At 41.0% G+C, this 21,183-nt stretch overlaps 1 protein-coding gene across 8 annotated transcripts in view; it reads right to left on the bottom strand.

The window, feature by feature from the left end:
• LOC5567490 (macoilin-2) overlaps window positions 1–21,183 on the bottom strand; it is a 68,844-nt gene that overhangs the window by 24,049 nt on the left and 23,612 nt on the right. For all 8 annotated transcript variants that reach the window (XM_021852455.1, XM_021852453.1, XM_021852450.1 and 5 more), the window contains exons 3-7: window positions 4,718–4,862; window positions 4,523–4,649; window positions 4,016–4,142; window positions 3,150–3,957; window positions 597–1,330 (exon numbers count right to left, since the gene is read on the bottom strand). In XM_021852455.1, the coding sequence (XP_021708147.1) occupies window positions 597–1,330; window positions 3,150–3,957; window positions 4,016–4,142; window positions 4,523–4,649; window positions 4,718–4,862 (1,941 nt within the window). The remainder of the gene's footprint in view (window positions 1–596; window positions 1,331–3,149; window positions 3,958–4,015; window positions 4,143–4,522; window positions 4,650–4,717; window positions 4,863–21,183) is intronic.

Below are 21,183 nucleotides of genomic sequence, written 5' to 3'. Positions count from 1 at the left end.
AAAGAAATATTTGCATGAAGTGCTTTCGAAAATAGTTAGTTAGTAAAAAAAAAAGAAATAGTTCATGTACTTAAAAAGAACATTCAGAAATCATTTTAAAAGCTAATATTAATTTTAAGAATAATCTTTTAAAGAAGGGAGGACTGTTGCGTCCACGCATTCGAACATTCGAAAGGTGTAACGTGTTCGGTGTTAAATACAAACCCTTCGTAAATCATGGTTCGTTTCAACTGAGTGAATTGAGTGAATATTGAGATCTCGAGTAATAAAATAAGATCAGATTGATCTGTGACTCCAAAGTGAAAAGTCGAGTTTTTAAAGTTATTGGAAAATCCGAAACAGTGAATTAGAAATTTATATTTGAGTAATAATAACTGAATTTAACACATTTGAACCCGCACAGCTTTTCATCGAACGCAAGGAACCTGTTATTCAGTTCAAGACAAATCCGCCAAATGTCTTTTGAAAAATTTTCTAAAAACCTTTAGCTTTTCAGTGAAAACATGCATGAAATAATTGTGAGTATGTTCCAATGACAATTTGATTCGCTGAGTTTTACTATAAAACTCGTTTATAGAATCAATAACCCCACTTACTTGTTTTGCAATTCATCGTACTCCTTCTGTTTGGCCTGCAAACAGGACTTTAGGTTGCCGATGTTGGAGTCGTACTTCTGGCGCAGTTCGTTATCTCCTTGCTTCAGACTGTGGATCTCCGAGCGGAGTTTCTTGGCATCTGCCTCCAGCCGGCTGCAAGTGTCGCATACTTTTGGAACCACCGGTGGCGACTGTACCGGTTGAGCCTGCGGTAGTGCTGGAACTGCTGCCGTGGAACTCGAACTGATCACCGTAGAACCGGTGGTCGGGCTGTTGCCCCCGTTTTGAGTATTGTTCGAGACTGTGCTGCTGCTGGTTGCTGCGTGAAGTTCTTGCTGCTGCTGATCGTGGTTGTGATGGTGGTGCAGATGATTGTCTTTGGAAGTCATTGACGTCGTCGCGGTGGAGGTGGTTGTCGTCGTGGCCGCTGCCGTTGATGTGGATACCGTTGATGCTGCAGCCGCGGTCGTCGTTAGTGTGGTTATCGAGGAAGCCAAAGCAAGAGTTGCTGCGAGACGAACCGCTGCCATGTGATTGGCGTTCTCCTTCTGTTTTACGCGGTTTTTACGACCGGAACGATTGGACTTCGGTTCCGCCGGTGGATCGTTCTCTATGTGATTGTGCTGCTGAACTTGCTGATTGGAGTTGAGCTCCATGTCACAGTTGATCACGTGGCCATTTTGCTGACCCTTGCTTCGATTTCCTCCCCCACTGTCATGGTTACTTTCGCTGGCCTGCAAATGAACGAATAAGTGATTATAGGGTGTCTATTCATCACCAGTATTGCAATTCCCATATCTATACCAGATCCCAGATAAAAACTGATGACAAAATGATCTTACGACTTGATATTTTCGTTTCAATTTTCATACGAAATGATCAAATAAATTTGGAGGATTTCTATTTTCTTCATCTTCTAGAAGTTTAGTATTTTTGTAATGGATTGGCCAGTCTGCAGCTTGCATCTGAACTCCATAGAAAATGCTTGGTTACTACTTTCTAGCAATGTCTTCAAATATGGGAAGACTTAAGACTAGAGATGTACCGAATAGCACTATTCGGCTTTCGGCCGAATACCGAATAGTTGAGAAATTATTATTCGGCCAAACGAATATTCGGCCGAACATTCGGCCGAATAATGACTCAATATTCGGCCGAATAAAACCCTTAATTTCGGTCGAATAACACCTAGTTTTTAGATAGGTATAGCTTCCACGGTAAAGAATTGATCGGAATGATCGTTTTAAGCTTTTGAAACCGTGTGAAGAAAAAACAATAGTCAAAAGTTCTGAGGATTTATATTTCTAAAGTAAGGGATTTGTATCTTATTGATTGCAGATTTGATCCATATGAATTTTTAAGGAACTAGGTTAATACGTCGCTTTATTTCTCATCTGACTTCTGGAAGTGCTCCATATTAATTGGAGCAAATACATCGCATAGAGTCGGTATTCCCTTAGTAGACAGCTCCCTATATTCGCACTAGTAGCTTTTTACGACCGTCCTATAAATCGTTGCAAAATATTTTTTTTTTTTTACATGAAGGTCAGGAGCTATCTATCTAAGTACCACTGATTCACAGCTCGATTTTGTTCAAGAAATGATTTTTTGCTTAAAATTCTAGCTCACTTGCACCTATAGTACACCTATTGTCCCTATAGTAGAGAATTTTTTTTTATAAACTAAATGAAGAATTAAGAACTTTTTGGAATTAATTGACAGCCTTTCTATAAAGTAAAAATATAAAAGTTTTGTAAAAATACGGTTATGTTTTTTTGTTTGCCTACGCCGTAAAGCTATTGGAACAGGAATTAAAAATAGTGCCTACTAGTCTATTAAAATAGTACTACTAGTCTACTCTCTCTCAGGTGCTACTATAGTCACATGTGTTCCTATAGTGGCGATAATAAATGCAAAAATATGAATTTTCGTTGTTTCCATATTTTTTACAAAGCCAAGATGAAAAGCACTTTCAGATTACGTAAAAATAATGCCAACAATACAATCCATGCAAGTAAGTGAAATATTGAATGGCTTGTATATTGAGCAGCATCGTAATGCCATAGAACGGAAAAATTCTCACATTTTTAAACATTTAGCATCAAACTCCATCCATGGAATCCATCAAAAGGAAAATTTGATGTATCATCACTTGAATAAATTAATCTTTTTTTTAATTTTCCTTCGTATGAAACATACTGTTTTGTTACAATTTATTTTATTTTGTTATTATTCGGTCACTATTCGGCCTATTCGGCCGAATAACAGATTTCATTATTCGGCAGACCGAATATTCGGCAAAATCAAAATAATCGAGATATTCGGCCCGAATATTCGGCCGGCCGAATATTCGGTACATCACTACTTAAGACACTGTTGGCCAGCTGAGGAACGCGATTGAGCTCTAAATGGCTGAACATTTGGTAGAAGTCTGTTCATATTACAATCATTATATATACCATATGGTAGATGCTTCTTCCGAAATTTCCATATGGATGGATACCCTGTTTCTATTTTTCAAAGATTCTATTCAAAAAATTAATCTTATCATACCTGCGTAGACTTGTTTGTGCTTCCGCCGCCACTGTTCGTGTGATGATAACTAGTTGAAGAGAGACTATCAAAGTGAGACTTCTGGCCCGTCAAGTCGCAGTCTTTTTTCTCCTTCGGAGACATGGCAGCACCGTTCGTGTGTGAACTATCGTGCGATCGTGAGCTCTCCTTAGCACTATTACTGCTACCAGCACTGCTCTGTTGATGCTGTTGCTGTTGCTGCTGCTGTTGGTGATATGAATAACTGTTGACTTTCCCACTCGGCGTACCGGAGCCGTCCTTGTCCAAACTCTTCCGATGCAGATGCTTCGAATGATTTACTCCACCATTCATCGCACTGCTTCCTCCGCTGATGCTAGTCGGTGTCGAACTCGATCCTGTCGTGCTTCCTCCGGCATGACCATTCGCGTGACTCGTGGGCGTCACATTGCTCTGTGATTTGTTATGACTTTGAGCGTTCTTACTACTATGGTGATGATGGTGATGTCCTCCGCCACCACCGCCACTGCTGTTGCTACTATTACTACTAGTACTGTTGGAGCTGCTGCTCTGCAGCTGAGCCGCTGCAGCCGTCACCGACAGGTCCTTCTGCTGGGCAGAAGGCGATAGCTGGTGATCCTGCTGCGGCTGGTCGGCGGACGAATTCGTTTCACCACTCACGGCGGACTCGTCCTTTGGCAGAGCCTCCTGCAACAACTGCATGTAGAAGTCATTGTCCTTGGCCACCTCGCGCTGTTTGCGCTGCCTTATTCGATAGCCTACATAGCTCTTGAAGCCAAACCCAAGCGTTACCACCGGGTAACCAATGCTGAAAATGGATTCAAGATTAGCACTTACTAATAATTAGTATCCTAAATAAATCTCACCAGTGTGCCGCAAATGGTCGGCAGAGATCGAGATGTGGAATGTTTCGGCTATCCTTCCACCGGATGGCGGCTTCCAGATAGACGAACAGTATCCACAGAATGATGGTTGGCAGACAGATTCCTTTATCTGTTTTGCGAAAGAAAAAGCAAAATTATCAGTCATCGATTTTTCCAGGAGCAGGACTGGTAGCGATCAGACAGTAGTGACTTAAATTATTAAAATAGTGACTTCATAATCACAAACATTATTCCAAAATGAAAGTTTAGAAACAAAAACATGGTCCTTATAAACAGGAATATTATTAAAAAGCCTAATCATTGAGATTAAAAATAAAATCAATGACAATATCGAAAAGGTTTTTAATTCAACGTTGCATGTTTTGATTGTTGGAAAAAGTGACTTTAATGGATATTTGTTGCAAAAAGTGGCTTTTTAGTGATCAAGTCACTGAGAAGTGACTCGCTACCAGGTCTGCAAAGAGAAACGAGCAAACTTTTCCAAATTACCTGTATGCCAAACATACTGCACCCACACGTAGGTGCTGGCAGCGAAGAATAACCACTGCACCGGGATGAAGAACAAACACACCAGATCCGAGGTGATGGCAATGCAGACAAACAGTACCGAGAAAGCCTAAAACGCCGAGAGATAATCATTATCATTGGTGGCCAAGTAAGCAATTCGATTCGATCCAATCTTACCAGCCCTTTGTATTTGAACGAGTCATAGACTGAGCGGAGCAGCAGCCAGAATGGCCACAGAAATTCGAACCGGAACTCGAGCAAAAAGTCAGCCGTGATTACGAACGCCCATAGTAGAAGGAATTTCAAGTACAGCAGTGTGTTGCTGGAAGAGAAGAGAAAAAATGGGAAACATAATTAGTTTTAAGCTTATTTACTTGAATTTTTAATTTATAGTAAATCGATATTATGATGCATTTATTTCGTGATTCTTTCAATGTTGTGAGCTGTATTCAATTTCGATTGTGAACTAAATTTCAATACAGAAAATATCGATAGATCGGAAGAAAAAAATAAAAGAAAGAAAAGTAAAAGGAAAGAAAATACCAGGAAAAAGAAAACTTATAAGACAGGAAGCAATATCTACATAACAAAAGGCTAAAAAAAATTGAATGACACTTTAGGAAGCTTTAGTGCTTCCTTTATTAAATTAAAGTATACTCAAAACGTTAAACAAAATATAAAGTCGAGTCTAGTACACGACACTGAAGATGACAGTTCAGATCAAAATTACAAACTACACTTATTTAAAATATAAATAAATTTTCCAGAGAATCCGACATTTATTTTCTATTCTGGATTACACATAAAATTGTCAGGAATTAATTCAGGTATTTATCCGAAATTTTCTTCAGGAACTCATTCAGTGATTTTTCCAGAGATCCCTGCATATTCTCTAAGATTTTAATTCTTGACCTCTACAAGATTTTACACGGGGAAAACTTGGGATATCTTCATAAGTTATTCTATAGATTCCTCTTGGATTTCGGGGATGCACCAGCCTCGGGCTGAATTTCCCCATAATACAGAGTCAATCAATCAATCCTCTTGGATTTCTTTTAAGAATATTTCCATAAAATTGTCGAGTATTTTCTTGTTTTTCAATATTTTCTAGATTTTCTCCATATATTTTCTTATAATTTCAACTAGTAATATCTATCAGAATCACTTCAGAGATTTTACTTTGGCTTTTAGATTTTTATATGATGTTCTTTCGGAAATTTCCGCGGAAAATTTTTCAGGAAGATATGTAGGAATTCAATGCATTATGAAGAGAAAAATTCTTCGGGTTCTATAGTGAAATATATGTAAGTAAATAAACAATCGGATTTAGTACTTTAATTTCAACTATAATTCCAGTCAATGGTTTAGTACTGAAACTGTGATAGATTTGTTTAATTACTGCAGGAAATATTTTTAAAGAAAATTCTAAAGTCATTTTTGATATACTTCTCGAGATCATTATGAGCATTAATTGGCTTTATTTCGGTGAACGCGATATTACTCAAAGTGAATCTTCTTGGAAAATGTCTGATGAACTTTTGCAAGAATCTCAAACACCTGGATAACTTTCTAAAGATCAATCCTTACAACACCTCGGATAGGATTTCTAGAGGAATTTTAACTCGTATAGGCATGAGTGAAAGCTAAAATCCTAACCTGACCCAATAATCCATCGGAATAAATCGAGTAAACTGACAAAAAAACAAAACGAAATCCGTTAAGTATTCGTTGAGCGGCGCGAGTTCTAGTTCACTCAGGCCTATACGTATTATTAGAAATGTTCTGAAGAATTACTAGTATATTAGCTTTAAAACTATCTAAACTTTTTGAAGGATCCAAAAAAATTGGAAGAGTCCTTTGAAGTAATCGCTAGAATGCTGCAGAACAGTTGAGACAATTCATCTGGAAACCTTTGGAGGAAATTCTTGGAGGAACTCCACAAGAAATTTCTGGACGAGTTTATACCGAAATCTGGAATGTCTCCTGCATTTTTCCACAGCTATCTTGGATGTTAGTTAGTTTTGTTAGTACTGGATGGGATATCAAACCGTGCTGTACTACTGCAATAAGCGACTAAGGCCGAAGTGAAAATTAATGTCATGTGCTGGAAGAGTACTCGCGGTCAACATTTTGTTAGGGAGGGGGGGGGGGGGGGGGGTAGCCTTGAGTTTACGCTTTCGCTTCATAAGCGGAAGGTCATGGAACGGTGCTTTGGGGAGCACATCCATCCTCCGTCAGTATCAGATGGTGACTGAGACTAACTGACCCTCTTCGAAGGCAGCTAGCCTCATCACAGAAAAGAGCAAAAGACTGACATGGGCAGAAAAAGCAAAAGATTGGGAGATAAAAGCATTCTGATGGTAGAAGGACCTAGAGGTAAAAAACACCAGTACGTAGAAAAAAAGTTAGCAGTACAGATAGGCAAAACAACTAAAATGCAGAAAAAATAGAAACAAAAAAGCAGAAGACAACACCGAAAAACGGGACAAACAGTAGTTATGAAAAATTCAACTGGAAAGCAATAAGATCTTCAAATAGGAATGATCAATAACAGTTATAAAAAACTGTAAAGCATAACGCAATAAAAAAGATAATCAAGTGTATAAAAATCCAAAATGCAGAATGTATCAAAAGCAAAAAAAGCACAAGATGGATGAAATATACAGAGAAAATATATAATGCTTGGATAATGTTTTGTTTCACGCATAACGACTTTATGACTGCACGCATGTTGAAAAAGCTTATGTAATCTAGATTTAATCATGCAGTTTGAACCAAGTAATTTCTTAAATGAAAGTTGAACCCCTTATTCCCATGCTTGGTGGATATAATCAATAAAAAGTTTGAAAAATCATAATCGTCAAAATCATGGAACATTTCTTAGAACGGCATTAGATTCAGTAACCCCACGCTGTGTAATCATTCAAGAATTTTACGCCGGAAGTTTCGTAAACATTCTATGAACAGGGTGTCTACTCGTTTACAGAAATGAAATTTCCTGATACAGTCATCTCTCCATAACTCGATATTGAAGGGACCATCGAGTTAGGGAGGTATCGAGTTACAGAACACAAAACCAGTGCAAATGCGATCCAAGGGACCATCGAAGTAGCCATGAAAACCAACTTTTACTATGGTTCTCTAACTCGATATCGAGATACAGAATATCGAGTAAGGGAGAGATGACTGTATTTCAGTGTTTTTTCCAGGTTTCACAAAATAATACCAGGTTCAAGAAATTTCAGATGGATAGAAAATTGATAACAAAATAATTTTGATAAAATAGTGTTTCAAGCCTCTAGATTTTTTCCAAATCAATGTTGAAGCTATTTCAAGGTGGAACAATATCAAAGCATAAGTTTTATTCATCTGAATAGCATTTGATAGGGACACATCATCATGCTTATAACGTTTGTAAGTGTTCTGTTCATCATTGTAAACTGAACGGAACATTTTAGTGCATCAGTATGCTTCATCAATAAAGTTGATTGCTTACTGCGTATTCGTGCGAAAACATCATTCGCTATTCATTTTTGGCCTGCATTCAGTGAAGAAACTTCAAATGGTCGCCGTTTGGACACCTAAGTCAGCTCAATGGACGAAAAGAAACGGACGAATAATTAAATCACTTTTGTCCGGATATTAGAACCACGGATAATAGAAGAGTCCGACCTATAAAACATATAAATTTTGGGATTTGATAAATAATGAATTGTTTGCGTTTAATTGTTGAGTTAGTAGAGGCTGAATTCCTTGAAAATAGAAACTCTAGAATCCTTTTCCCTGAAAAAGAGACAAAGTAGAGAACAAACCTAAACCAGAAAGAGACCAAACAGGAAAAACACCACGAAACCTTAAAGAAGCCAGGAGATAAAAGTTTGATTCCTCAGTTTGGAGATTCGTTTGAGATAATTTTTATTTATTTTTTTTACGTAACTTTACGACAAATAATACTGCTCGTATTATTGTATGTATTTCTCAAGAAAATAAATCAAACATTTTTTCATGTATTTGCCCTAAGATTCAGATATTACTTCCGAAGATTTTCTCAGATTATGATAGGTAGAAATATTTCTTTAATTAAATGATTTGTAGCCCTAAATTTTCCTAAGGAATTCGTCGAATAACTTTGTTTTGGATATCTCAAGAATACATCCTGTTTCTTTCTCCAAATATAACCACAAAAACTAACTACGAGATCATTAGGAATTTCTTCATTATAGTTTCTTTCAGATGATTCAGATAAGTCCTCCACAATTTTATCCGGTGATTCTTCCATCGATTTCCCTAAGACATTCTTCAAGACTTCCGTTTAGATCTTCTTCCAAAAATCAACGGAAAATTTCTCAAAAAACAAAATTTCCCTAAGTTTTTTTTTTGAGATTTTAACTAGGAATATCTCTAAAAATAACTCAGAGATTTCTTTACGAATTCCTACAGTAATTCTTTTAGATTTCTCAAGCAAGTATTTAAAGATTGGTTCACGTATTCTCCCAGGATTTTTATCATAGTTCCCTGAGGAAATTTTAGAAGAGTTTCCAGTTAAATTGTTAGGATGATTGAAAAAACGACTTAATCGAAGCTCTTGAGTATTTTCTGAACGAACCACTAGAAAAACATCGGACGGAATCTATTGAAAAAAATTATAGGAAGATTGTCTGGATAAATGCTGCAGTGTTAACTAGGGAAAGTGTACCAGTTATGGCCATAGTGGTTCCCTATTTGGCTATATGTGAAATTTCGATGACTTTCACATTTTTAATCTTTTTGAATGTTTTAACATCAAGATATATCCTATATCTAACTGCTAAAACACACAAAACTTTTCAAAATGCAGAGACATTTAAGTTATCACGTATGGCGAAATAGAGAACCACTATGGCCATAACTGGTACACCTACCCTAGTATGAAGTTTTGAATAAACTTTTGCAGATTCCTTGGGATTTTTTTTGAGAAATTCATTGGGAAATGTTTGGAACAACTGCAGTTGTAATCCTTGGGTGAAAAACACAGGGTCGGATTTGAGAAATTATTTGGAGTTATCGTGGTTGTAATGATGTAGAAATTCTTGTCGGCTTTCTTGGAAAAAATCTTCGAACATTTTTATTCTAAAACTTTAGAATTAACATTTGCGAATCTTGTTGAAAAAAAATCTGTTAAATCTTTGGAAGATCTTCTAGATTAACAACTGAATAATTCGGTTGAAGGATTAGTGGGAAAATATTTGGAGGAAGCCCAAGGATAGTGTTTGGAAAAAAAAAACGAATTCCCCGACAAATTACTGAAAATAGTAACGTTAAAAAGTACTCGAGAATTTCCTGGAGCAAAGTCTGAATAAATTTCCCAAGATAATCTTTGAAAAATCGATGGAAGAATCTGAGATAATTGGTAAAGTAGTTTCTAGAAGAATTTTTGGAGGGATCAATGTACGAGTCCCTGAAAGTATTCCAGATAAAATCTCTGTAGAAACCACAAGGATAGTTCCTGAAGCTTTTCCTCAAGAAATCTGAGATGAAATTCTTGAAGAATTAGTTGAATAATATCGTAACAGTCTCTGAAGGTTTCTCTGGATTGCAGGCAATTTTGCATCAGAGTTCACTGCAAGCAATATAAGGAGAAAAAAACAGTTTTGGATAAAAATATAAAGACTTGCATTGAAGTAAAGAACAAGTCTTCAAAAATAGGCCTTCTACCAGCCCGAAAATTGATAAATTTATTGCTTCGACATTTTAAATTGGAAGTTATTTGAATTCCAGATTACTTTTCCAGTTTTCAAAATCGTACATGAAGATATATGAATCCATTACTCATCAAATTTAGGAATAGGTATTTATAAGAGTCAATCATGTCTTGGGAAGTCGATAAAATTTCATACCCGAGAAGATCCTCACTGAACAGATCAAGGAGCGTTTTGTTAGCGGTGCAGCCGAAATTTTTGGGGATCTTTGACGCGAAAATCCTTTGTCATTCTATCATGAATTACTGCCGCCAGGAAATTTTCCCGATTGTCATCGAAATTCTTTGAGAACATCAGGTTTTTTCCAGGTTCATAAAAATTCCCTGATAATTCCAGGATTACCTGTTTTGTTTTTTTTTCTTTCAGGTAGTAGACACCCTGATGAATCTAAGTACATAGATATAAATGATGGAATAATTGAACAAACTTCTTTAGATTGAATATTGATAAACTGATGATCATTTTTTGAAGAAGTTTCAGGAGAAACGATTAGATACACTATAGGGAAACCTTTGTTGATAGGTTCCTGGTGCAATTCTTAGACAACGCCTACACCATTGGACAATACATTTACAACTTTTGCCATTTTCCGTACAAAATAGCTAACTTTGGTAGCCTGGATCTCAGTGATATATGGAAGAATTTGAATGAAATTTTCCCAGCACGTCAGACATAACATATAACATAACATCACGAGTTCATAAATTAGAACGATTGACTAAACTGGATTTTTGACTAAAAAATATAAACGATTTACAAAAAAATAAAAACGCTCTACACAAAAACTGTCTTTAGCAAATTTGCTTATCTCGACTATGTCTACAACTTTGCTAAATATACCATGAATCTATTCCTTCATTTTTTTTTCGGGTTATGTCATTATGCACCGCATTTTTTTTTTTTAAATCGTGATTAGAAAAATTACTAAAAAAATATGTTATCGTTTTGGTTCGGAGGCTTTTTATGAACCATATAGAAATTGTATATTGCCTTGAAGTGAATTTATATCAGCCCAAATTTTTCAATAATGTCTTAAACTTGAAGTAACTTATCGAATGACCATAGAAAAATTTTCCAAGAAACTTCGTGCAAAAATTTCTTGGAAAGGGTGTATGCTGGAACTGCGAAAACAATAAGGAAATCCTTACAAGGGGGAGGTATGGGGGTAGGAAGCATTCCCGGTGGAATCATTTTTGTACGAATCTCATCTGTAGGCATTTCTGGAAAGTGTTTTTGTACTTACTTGGCAGTAAGTTTGGCAGGACTACAATTATTTAAAATTGTCCTACTCGCGGTTCAAAATATAGTCGCACCTCAGCCTAATTGAAAACGACCACGCATCAACGGCCGTAAAATGCAAATGAAAAAAGCATTCAGTTTATATTCTTTGTTTGTTGACCACTATCCCTTTCGTATGAATGACACCTGTGTAGTGGCCTCTCTCTATATACTAATTAACTCGGCACGCACGAGCATTCGTTCAACGACATTATTCTACTTATCTCTGAATGGCAGTGTGGTTGGTTGCCTTCTGTCCACCACCGGTTGTTGGTTTATATGCACCTTTTGATTAAGCACAAACGACCGACAGCTGATTCGCACAAACAGCGTCGTCTTCATTTTTTGCTTCTTCTGTTCCTATTATTGTATCTTTCCGTTTTTTTTTTGCGTTTCTGTTTTTGTTTACATCTGGCGGTGGTGGCCTTCGTTACAGTTAAGTTACCATTTGGTGTGCGCTTCTCGCATGCTGACTCTTTTGCTGCCATTCCCAAAGTTTGAATGTGACATCAGCGTGCAATGAAAAGATCGAGTGAAGGAACTTCAGATTGGATGGAAAGTGATGGGAAGATTCAATTCGCTCTCTTGTTTCAATCGAACAACACGCTTTAAGGGATGAGCAATGCCCATTTAGATTAGTAAGGCCTGCTGTCGATGGTTCAACAGCAAATAAGGAAAAGATTCCGAACAGATAGAAACCATATGCCGAAAGAGGATCAGCCAATTCAATACATTGGTAATTGGCATGCAAAACTGAATTCTATATTGCTAAGGAATTTGTCGGAAGGGGCACAGGTGATGATTCTTTTTTCTTGTTTTTTCTGATATTACGTTCCAACATGGACAGATCCTGCTTCTCAGCTTAGTATTCTTATTAGCACTTTTAAAGCTATTAGCTGAGAGCTTTCTTTGTCAATTGACCATTTTTAACAAAATATCGAAATGCAAAATGTCAACTGATTGACAGTAGACTATATGACCCACTGTCTTCATAACCGATGTTATTTACATCAATGTCGATAGTTTAATTTTTGTATTCGTATATCGTATTGTAAGATTGCCAAGATATTGGGGTTCGTGGGGTAATATGAGCTATTGTGGAAAACGCACCATGTCAGTTTCCATGCGTTAAACAAGTTTTAAGTGTGGTGAACTTTTATTGTCGCATTTGATGACCAGAGATTCGTCGACGTCCTACAGCTCACGGATGAATCCTCTCCACCAGATAGCTTTTTGAGTGACCATCGAAAGTGTCATGTATTCTGCTTCTATGGTCGATAAATCGACAATAGCTTGCCTTCTGGAAATCCACGAAACCGCTCCACCACACTGTAGAAATACATATTGGAGTTGAGGTTACAGCGGAATGAAATGCCGAGTTTGATTAATTTAACAAATAAACGGAACTTTATTAACAACGATCTTAACTGTTCGAATTCACTTTCACTTTTGCTTTTGGCGCGTGATGCGCAATGATGCTGCTGTTGCTAAAGACCTACAACAGAGAGAGGCGCAACATAAAGATGTCACCTTAAAGAGGTGCAGAGTGGCATGCTCGTTGTCTATATCAACACTCCTCCTCAACGAGCATTGCCAGCCTATGACAAACCCATCATGCTTGCAAACTTCTGCATCTTTACTGCACCCACCGGTTTAGTGAGTACATCAGCCACCATATCCTCCGTTGGACAGTACTGCAGCTTCATGGTTCCTTCCTCACACAGTTGTCTCACAAAATGCTGCTTCACTTCAATGTGCTTTGACCGACGACTTCTGCGATCCGAGCTTACGAATTGGATGCAGCTTTGATTGTCCTCCATTACCGTGACAGGACCTTCAAGCTTCTCGCCCATATCTGCCAACAGCTTCCGCAGCCAGATCAACTCCTGACTAGCTTCACTCAGCGCCACATATTCGGACTCCATCGAAGACAGAGTGACGCAACTTTGCCTCCGACTAACCCACGATACAGCTCCACCGGCATAGTGGAAGACAAAACCTGTTGTGGACTTTCTTGTACCTGCGTCGCCGGCCCAATCAGCATCCGAATAGCCGATCAGTTTTCCGCCTTCGTCACCGTACACCAGTTTCCACTTTTTAGTTGCCTTCAGGTAACGGACAACACGTTTTGCCGCCACCAAATCCGCTTCAGTCGGCGAACACACTTTCCGGCCCAATATCGCTACGCTAGCTGCTACATCTGGCCTAGTACAGACAGAAATGTAGAGCAGCGCGCCGACGAGACTATGATATTCGTTCTCATCCGGCAGTTTTGCACTTTTGTCCTCAGAACTAGTGAAACCTTCGTCCATTGGCGTTTTAGCCCGCTTTGCATCACGGAGACCGAATCTATCCGCAACACGATCGATGTAACCTTCCAACGAAACACTGTATTTCCCGTCGATTCTCTCATCTTCAGTCCAAGAAAGTCACTCGGTTCTCCGAGATTCGTCACTTCGAAATACCGCTTTAACACTTTGTACACCGAGTCAATTCGAGCCCCATCTTCACAGCCAATCATAATATCGTCCACATATACCAGTAGGTAAACACGCTTCCCGTCTACTACTTTCGTATAAAGGCACGGATCGGTCGCACTTTGTTCGAAGCCCATTTCCACGAGAACACTATGAAGTCGCTGATTCCAGCACCGCGCTGACTGTTTGAGTCCATAGATGCTCTTTTTCAAGCGACACACCATATTTTCTCGCCCCTTCACTACGTATCCAGGCGGCTGCCTCATGAAGATTTCCTCGTTCAAATCACCGTACAAGTAGGCCGTTTTCACATCAAAATGTTTCAACGTCATTTTCCTCTTGCTTGCCACGGCTAACAGCACCCGCAGAGTAGTATGGCTGGTTACCGGTGCGAAAACTTCGTCGTAATCGACACCGTATTTCTGGGAGTATCCCTGAGCCACCAGACGCGCCTTGTATTTGGTAATCTCGCCGGATGCATTCCTCTTCAGCTTGTACACCCAGCGACAACCAACTGCTTTCCGTCCGGCAGGTAAGTCAACGAGCTCCCACGTTCCGTTCTGCTGGTGGGATTTCAACTCATCAACCATCGCCGCTTTCCACAATTCCTGTTTTTCACAGATCACCGCTTCCTTCAAGGTCTTCGGTTCAACCTCGTCCGGATCCAGCGATTCCGCAGCGAAAATCTCCTCGATCAAGCGACGCGGCGCAACCCCTTTCGTAGCTCGACTCGAACGCCGTGATATTTCGTCCAAAGAGAATCCATGGAATGATCCATCGCCTTCCGAAACACTTTCGTTGAACGTTTCGTTGAGTTCCTGAGCATCTTCAAATTGCTCTACTTCAGCCGGTTCCGGCTCACACCGCCGCTCATCCTCAGATGGCCACGTCAGCGGTACTTCCAGTACTCCTCCTGTTTCCTGATTCCGGCGCCGAACAGTTTCTTCTGTGTCACACAATTCCAGAAATTTGGCATCCCTACTAATCTTAATCATATCCGTTTCAGGGTTCAAGAAACGATACGCTTTCCGACCTTCAGCGTAGCCCACGAACACCATCTTCTCTGCCTTGTGGTCCAGCTTGCGTCGTTTTTCCTTGGGAATATGCACATACGCTTCCGAACCGAAGATCCGCAGATGTCCATACGAGGGCTTCTTCCCATGCCAGAGTTCGTACGGTGTCTTGGTCACGACGGACGACGGCAGACGATTCTGCAAATAGTTTGCAGTGCAAATCGCCTCGCCCCAAAACCGTTTAGGCAACTTCGACTCCGCAAGCATACACCGAAGCATCTCGACAAGATAACGATTCTTCCGTTCCGCGACACCGTTCTGCTGTGGAGAATACGGCGCCGTCACTTCGTGCACAATACCACAATCCGCGAAATATTTCCGCAACGAATCGTTCAAATATTCGCCACCACCGTCGGATCGAATCTTCCTCGGAAAATGCCCAAACTGATTCTTCACCAGATTGCAAAATTCCCGAATGCGTTCATCAGCGTCCGATTTACGCCGCAACAGGTACACTGCACTGTAACGCGAGTAATCGTCTACCAACACGATATAAAACCGATTTCCACTGGGCGTTTCCTCTTCCATCGGTCCACCCAAGTCGGTGTGCACAAGATCTCCCACCGCGCAAGATTTACTGTCCGATACTTTTGGGAACGATTCACGAACCATTTTCCCCTCACAACACGGACCACAAACCGACCGCACTTCGCATGGATCAAGCTTCAACCCGTAACCCAGATTGTTCCGCACTATTTTGTCCACAGCTTGCATATCGCGATGCCCAAGACGCCGGTGCCACAGATGCTTACACAAATCGGAATGCTTCGGATTCGCTAGAAAGGCCTTCTCCGGAGCTTGCTTCAAGTGGTACAACCCTCCTTTACGTTGTCCAACTAGCACTGATTTTTCTTCTTTCAGGATACGGCACTCCTTCTGCTCGAACAGAACCCGAAACCCCAAATCCGTGATTCTACTCACCGACAGCAGGTTACCAGCAAGAGACGGGACGTGCAAAACGTTGTCGAGCCGCACATTCATTCTCTCACCATCTCCGTTGTTAGAGACGAGCTTACCTGTACCGCTTCCCGATGATTTAATGGACTTTCCGTCCGCCAGGCAAACCGCCGTTGCCTTGGACTTATCCACATCAACCAACAACGATGCATCACTGGTCATGTGAGACGTTGCACCAGAATCCAGGTACCAGAAACCGGATCCGCCGACTACCCGCTGCTAAACACACCTCGAAACTGGAATCTGAATTGATTGCGACGTTTGCCTTCGGGCCATCGGACTTCTCCTTCCCACGCTTGTCCTGTGCCAGCTTCTGGCAATCACGCCGGAAATGGCCCGACTTCTTGCAATAATGACACAACAACTCCCTATACACTTTCGGCTTACTCACATTTTTCGATTTTGCCGAACTTATCACCAGAGCCTTATTCTCACTGGAGTCACTTTCGACACGACGTCGACCTTCGTCAAGCAGCTTACCCTTCACAAAGTCCACTGTAAGATCTGCATCCGGTCGACTCTCAAGTGCCACAATCAAACCGTCGTACGATCGCGGAAGGCTGGACAGCATCAACGCGACGAACCAGTTGTCCTTCACTTCCTCACCCAGAGCAGACAAGCGGAGCCGTAACGCCGTCATCTGCTTGAGATGTTCCGCCATGTTACCATCTTCTGCCATCCGAATGGTAATCAACTGTCGCACTACGTGGATTATGCTGGACAGAGATGAGCGCTCGTGGTAATCCTTCAGCGCATCCCACATCTCCTTTGCCGTTTGCTTCGTCATCACATGGATTAGCTGAGTGTCCTCCAAAGCCAGACCGATCAATGCTTGCGCCTTCTCGTCTTCCGAGGTCCAGGTCGCATCAGCAGCTTCCGGTTTCGGATCGATGACCACTCTCAGCAGCTTCTCCTTCGTCAGAAGCAAACGCATTGTAAATTTCCACACCGCGTAATTTCCGTCGTTCAACCTTTCGACCGTCGCTTTTGTGTCCGCCATCTTGTTTTTCACAAGCACACCGACGACACTTCCGATCCGAAAAAAACGATCCGAAAATCCACTACCACGCTACAAATGTCCTCAAAACTCAAGCACTTCCAACGCTAACTGGGCCAATAATCTATTGGAGTTGAGGTTACAGCGGAATGAAATGCCGAGTTTGATTAATTTAACAAATAAACGGAACTTTATTAACAACGATCTTAACTGTTCGAATTCACTTTCACTTTTGCTTTTGGCGCGTGATGCACAATGATGCTGCTGTTGCTAAAGACCTACAACAGAGAGAGGCGCAACATAAAGATGTCACCTTAAAGAGGTGCAGAGTGGCATGCTCGTTGTCTATATCAACAATACATACCCACTAACTGATCGTCTGATCTCTGACTCGTTCGCCCAATCAGCGTTACTATATCCAGAAAACGTCGGATCCGCATTCCTCGTGTACGTTATCTTGCATTGCTTGGTCCCTTTGAGGTAGCGCAAAATTCGTTTGACCGCTGTCCAGTGTGGAATCCCAGGATCACTATAAAAAGAGCTGGCCACGCTTACAGCATGGTCTGGTCTTGTGGACTGTGCGATGAACTGGAGTCCTCCAATCAGCTCACGGAATGGAATAGCCTTCATTTTTTCTCTTTCTCCTTCATTTCATGGGCTCATCGTTTTTTAACAGTCGCTGATTAGCGTCCAGCGATGTCAATACTGGATTACAGTCGTTCAGATTGTATTTTTCTAGCAACTCATCTATGTACCGTTCCTGATCGATGGCGATGACACCGTCGGTCCTGGTATTCGCAGTCCCAGAATTTTCTTTCTAGACCTAGATCCGTCATCTGAAACTCTTCGTTCAACTGTCACTTGGTCGTTGGAGAACAGAAGAAAATCGTCGACATAGACCGCTACGACAATGAGCTTACCATCCCTTGTAGTACACGCACGTGTCATACTTTGAACGCTTCAGTCCCATTCGCTTGGTCCAGCTTGATGTTCCAAACTCTGTTTGCCTTGCCTGAGTCCGTACAGAACTTTTTTCAGTCTGTAGCAACGTCTCGAAATCCCTCAGGCTGTTCCATATATATCTCCTCGCTGTCAAAATCACCTTGGAGAAATGCTATCACAGCGTCCATTTGGTAGACGAGAAGATCCAGTTGCGCGGCCAGTTCAAGCAGATGTCAGACTGTGACGTAGCGGGCAACAGGCGAAAATGTTTCCCTGTAATCCACTCCTTTCACTTGCGAGAATCCTTCGATTACAAGTCTTGCCTTGTAATGCTCGACAGAACCATCCGTAGCGTGTTTGATCTTGAAGACCCACTTGTTCTTCAACGCTTTCCATCCCTTTGGAAGATCCGCAAGACACCATGTCCTGTTAGATCGCAACGCTTCGTACTCTGACTGGATTGCCGCAATCTATTGATCACAGTCCTCGCGATTTAGTGCTTCCTGCACCGTACCAGGATCCTGGATTATCTGTGAAATTCATTCCGGCGAAAGATGGTTGCCATTATCGATGGTACTAGACAACTTGCCTTAGGCTAGGTGCTCCCAGTCTCTATGCCCAGTTTCGTGTTGCAATTCAACAGCTACTTCCTTCGAGTGTGACGGGAGCGCAGTGCTGGTCAATCTCCCGAACTGCGGATTACGTCGTACTTGGCTGCGTTGATTCTGTGGATTTGCAAGTTTCTCAGGCAGGACACTGTATGTTACCTTAAATCCATCACACTTTCCTGGAAATCTGCGCTCCCTCTCACTGGGCCTCATCGTAGAATTATGAGCAAGTTGCGAGAGGAGCGCAAGCGATTGCTGCGGATCCAGTGGCTCTTCTGGCGCACTATCCGCCGTCGAATTTTCGCTTCCCCCTTCTGCACTACCAGTATCATCGCTCGAGTTGACGACTACGTGTTGATTGTCGATCACATTCATCGGGCGCTCGCCATCTACGATCTCTTGCTGATGAACTTCCTTTACGGAGTACAACCATCGATTCGACAGACAAATCCGCATTGTCCGTCTCCGGTGACTGAGATGCCCTTCGTCGGCGATCGGTAGATTACGTAAACTGCTGTCGATGTCGCTTCTGCCCAAAATCGCTTGTCCCATAGGTTCCCAAACTTTTCGAGCGCACGACCCACCTAGCCCTCTGGCATGTTTTTGGCGACCCACCAGGTGACAAATGTTGATACATTAGTTTTCCTTTGAAACTTTCGAAGTATTTCGTTATTTTATTGGAAACGATATGCACCAAAAACGTTTAAATTACAGAGTTTCCGGTGTTGCCAACATTCCAATGTGACTAATTCTCGTTCAATTAATATTCTTCACATCGAAATATTATACTTAACTATTAAACATTTTTTATGGAAATATAAACTTTAAATAGAATTTCAGGAATAAAGAAAAAAAAGTTTTTTCTGAACTAGAAAGTTATAAATTTTGTGCTATTGTCGGTAGTTATTTTTTGCTCGACTAGAAATTTTAGCGGTAAAAGTGCAGTTTATTAGTGAAAATCACTGACTCCCAGTATTTGTGACAAAATTTACTGAACAAATATTGTAAAATTTCATGTTTCATGAATTTATGTTTCAGAATTTTGACACAGAAATATAGTATGTAAATCTACACATTTATCCAAACTCCTTGTACAATAGCGTTGATGTAAAATAGTTCGCCATATTTACGAAAAACTTTTATTATATGAAAAATAAAGTTTGTTTTGAACAAAATATTTGACAGCTTCAATTTTCTAACATCTTTTTAAGAAAATTTGAAATGCCACGTCAAGCTGTGATCATCAGTAGGTACCTAACCATTTTTACTTCAATTCGAGGAGACATGTGAAAATGTAGAAACAAATCTAAGGCAATTAATACAAATTGAGAATTTTTTCGCGACCCACCAGAGAGCAGCTCACGACCCCCCTGGGGGTCGCGACCCACAGTTTGGGAAACTATGGCTTGTCCGACTTACCGTTCCAATCTGAACCTGAACCTGTATCGTCCGGTTCATGCATTCAGCCAACTGTTTTTGCTACGGATTGTGAGACACGGTTGTCTCATGACGGATTACGTGTGTCTGCTTACCGACATATTCCCCACCATTGACAGTGCGCAGGCACTTCAACTTCTTTCCGGTCTGGGTTTCGGAATAAGCCTTGAACTCCAAAAACACTTTAAACACATCTTTCTTCGATTTCAGGAAATAGATGAATGTCATCCTGCTCGCATCATCGATGAAATTGACAAAATACTTGTTCCCGCCGATTGACGGTCTCTTCAACGCACCGCACACATTCCAATGAACCACTTCGAGAATGTCACATGCTCTTTTGCCACCGGATTTGAACGGCAACCTCTGATGCTTTGCTTCGACACAAGGGATACAAAACAACATCTTCCCGTTTGAAACTTCCATACCACTCATCACGGCTGGTAATTGCTTCACGCAGTCCACGTTTAAATGTCCTAATTGCCGAGGCCAGATTTCCAAATTAGAGACTGGACGTGCCACGCACGCGCTCGATTGGCCAACCTGGTTCAACCGGTAAAGGCCATCCTTTTCACGACCAATGGCGATGACTTCTCCCGTTGACTCTTGCTTGACCACGCATGATTCCTTCATAAAACTGACGCAATAATCTTTCTTGCAAATGCGACTCACAGCAAGGAGATTTACTGCGAGATCTGGAACACATAAGATGTTAGAGACATCTAGGCTACTGCACTCACCATCGACATCAGCGTCAATCTCAAAGTTTCCAGTGGCTACAACCGGTATCTCGGATGCATCTGCCACAAAGATGGTTTGCGACACGGGCTTCGTGCCAATTATAACGCTCTCATCCTTGCACATTTGGTCTCCAGAATCAAGTACCCACTCTTCCAGTGATCCGTTCTGCTTCTTACACGCCAGTAGTGCCTTCTTTCGAGAACTCTTCTCGTTCTTGTTCGTGGACTTCCGTGGGCATTCCGAAGTGTAGTGTCCAAGTTTCTCGCACTTGAAACACCTCATGGCCGATTTATCCTTCTTGCTTGCTTGCTTGATCCGCCAGCCCTGGTGCTGAACTCGATCGTCACGTCCTGTAGAATTCCCATGACCTTCGGCTGTCCCATCATGAGGATCAA

Source organism: Aedes aegypti, chromosome 3 (genome assembly GCF_002204515.2).
Source record: "Aedes aegypti strain LVP_AGWG chromosome 3, AaegL5.0 Primary Assembly, whole genome shotgun sequence".
Classification (NCBI taxonomy): domain Eukaryota; kingdom Metazoa; phylum Arthropoda; class Insecta; order Diptera; family Culicidae; genus Aedes; species Aedes aegypti.
This window is presented reverse-complemented; position numbering and strand designations above follow the sequence as displayed.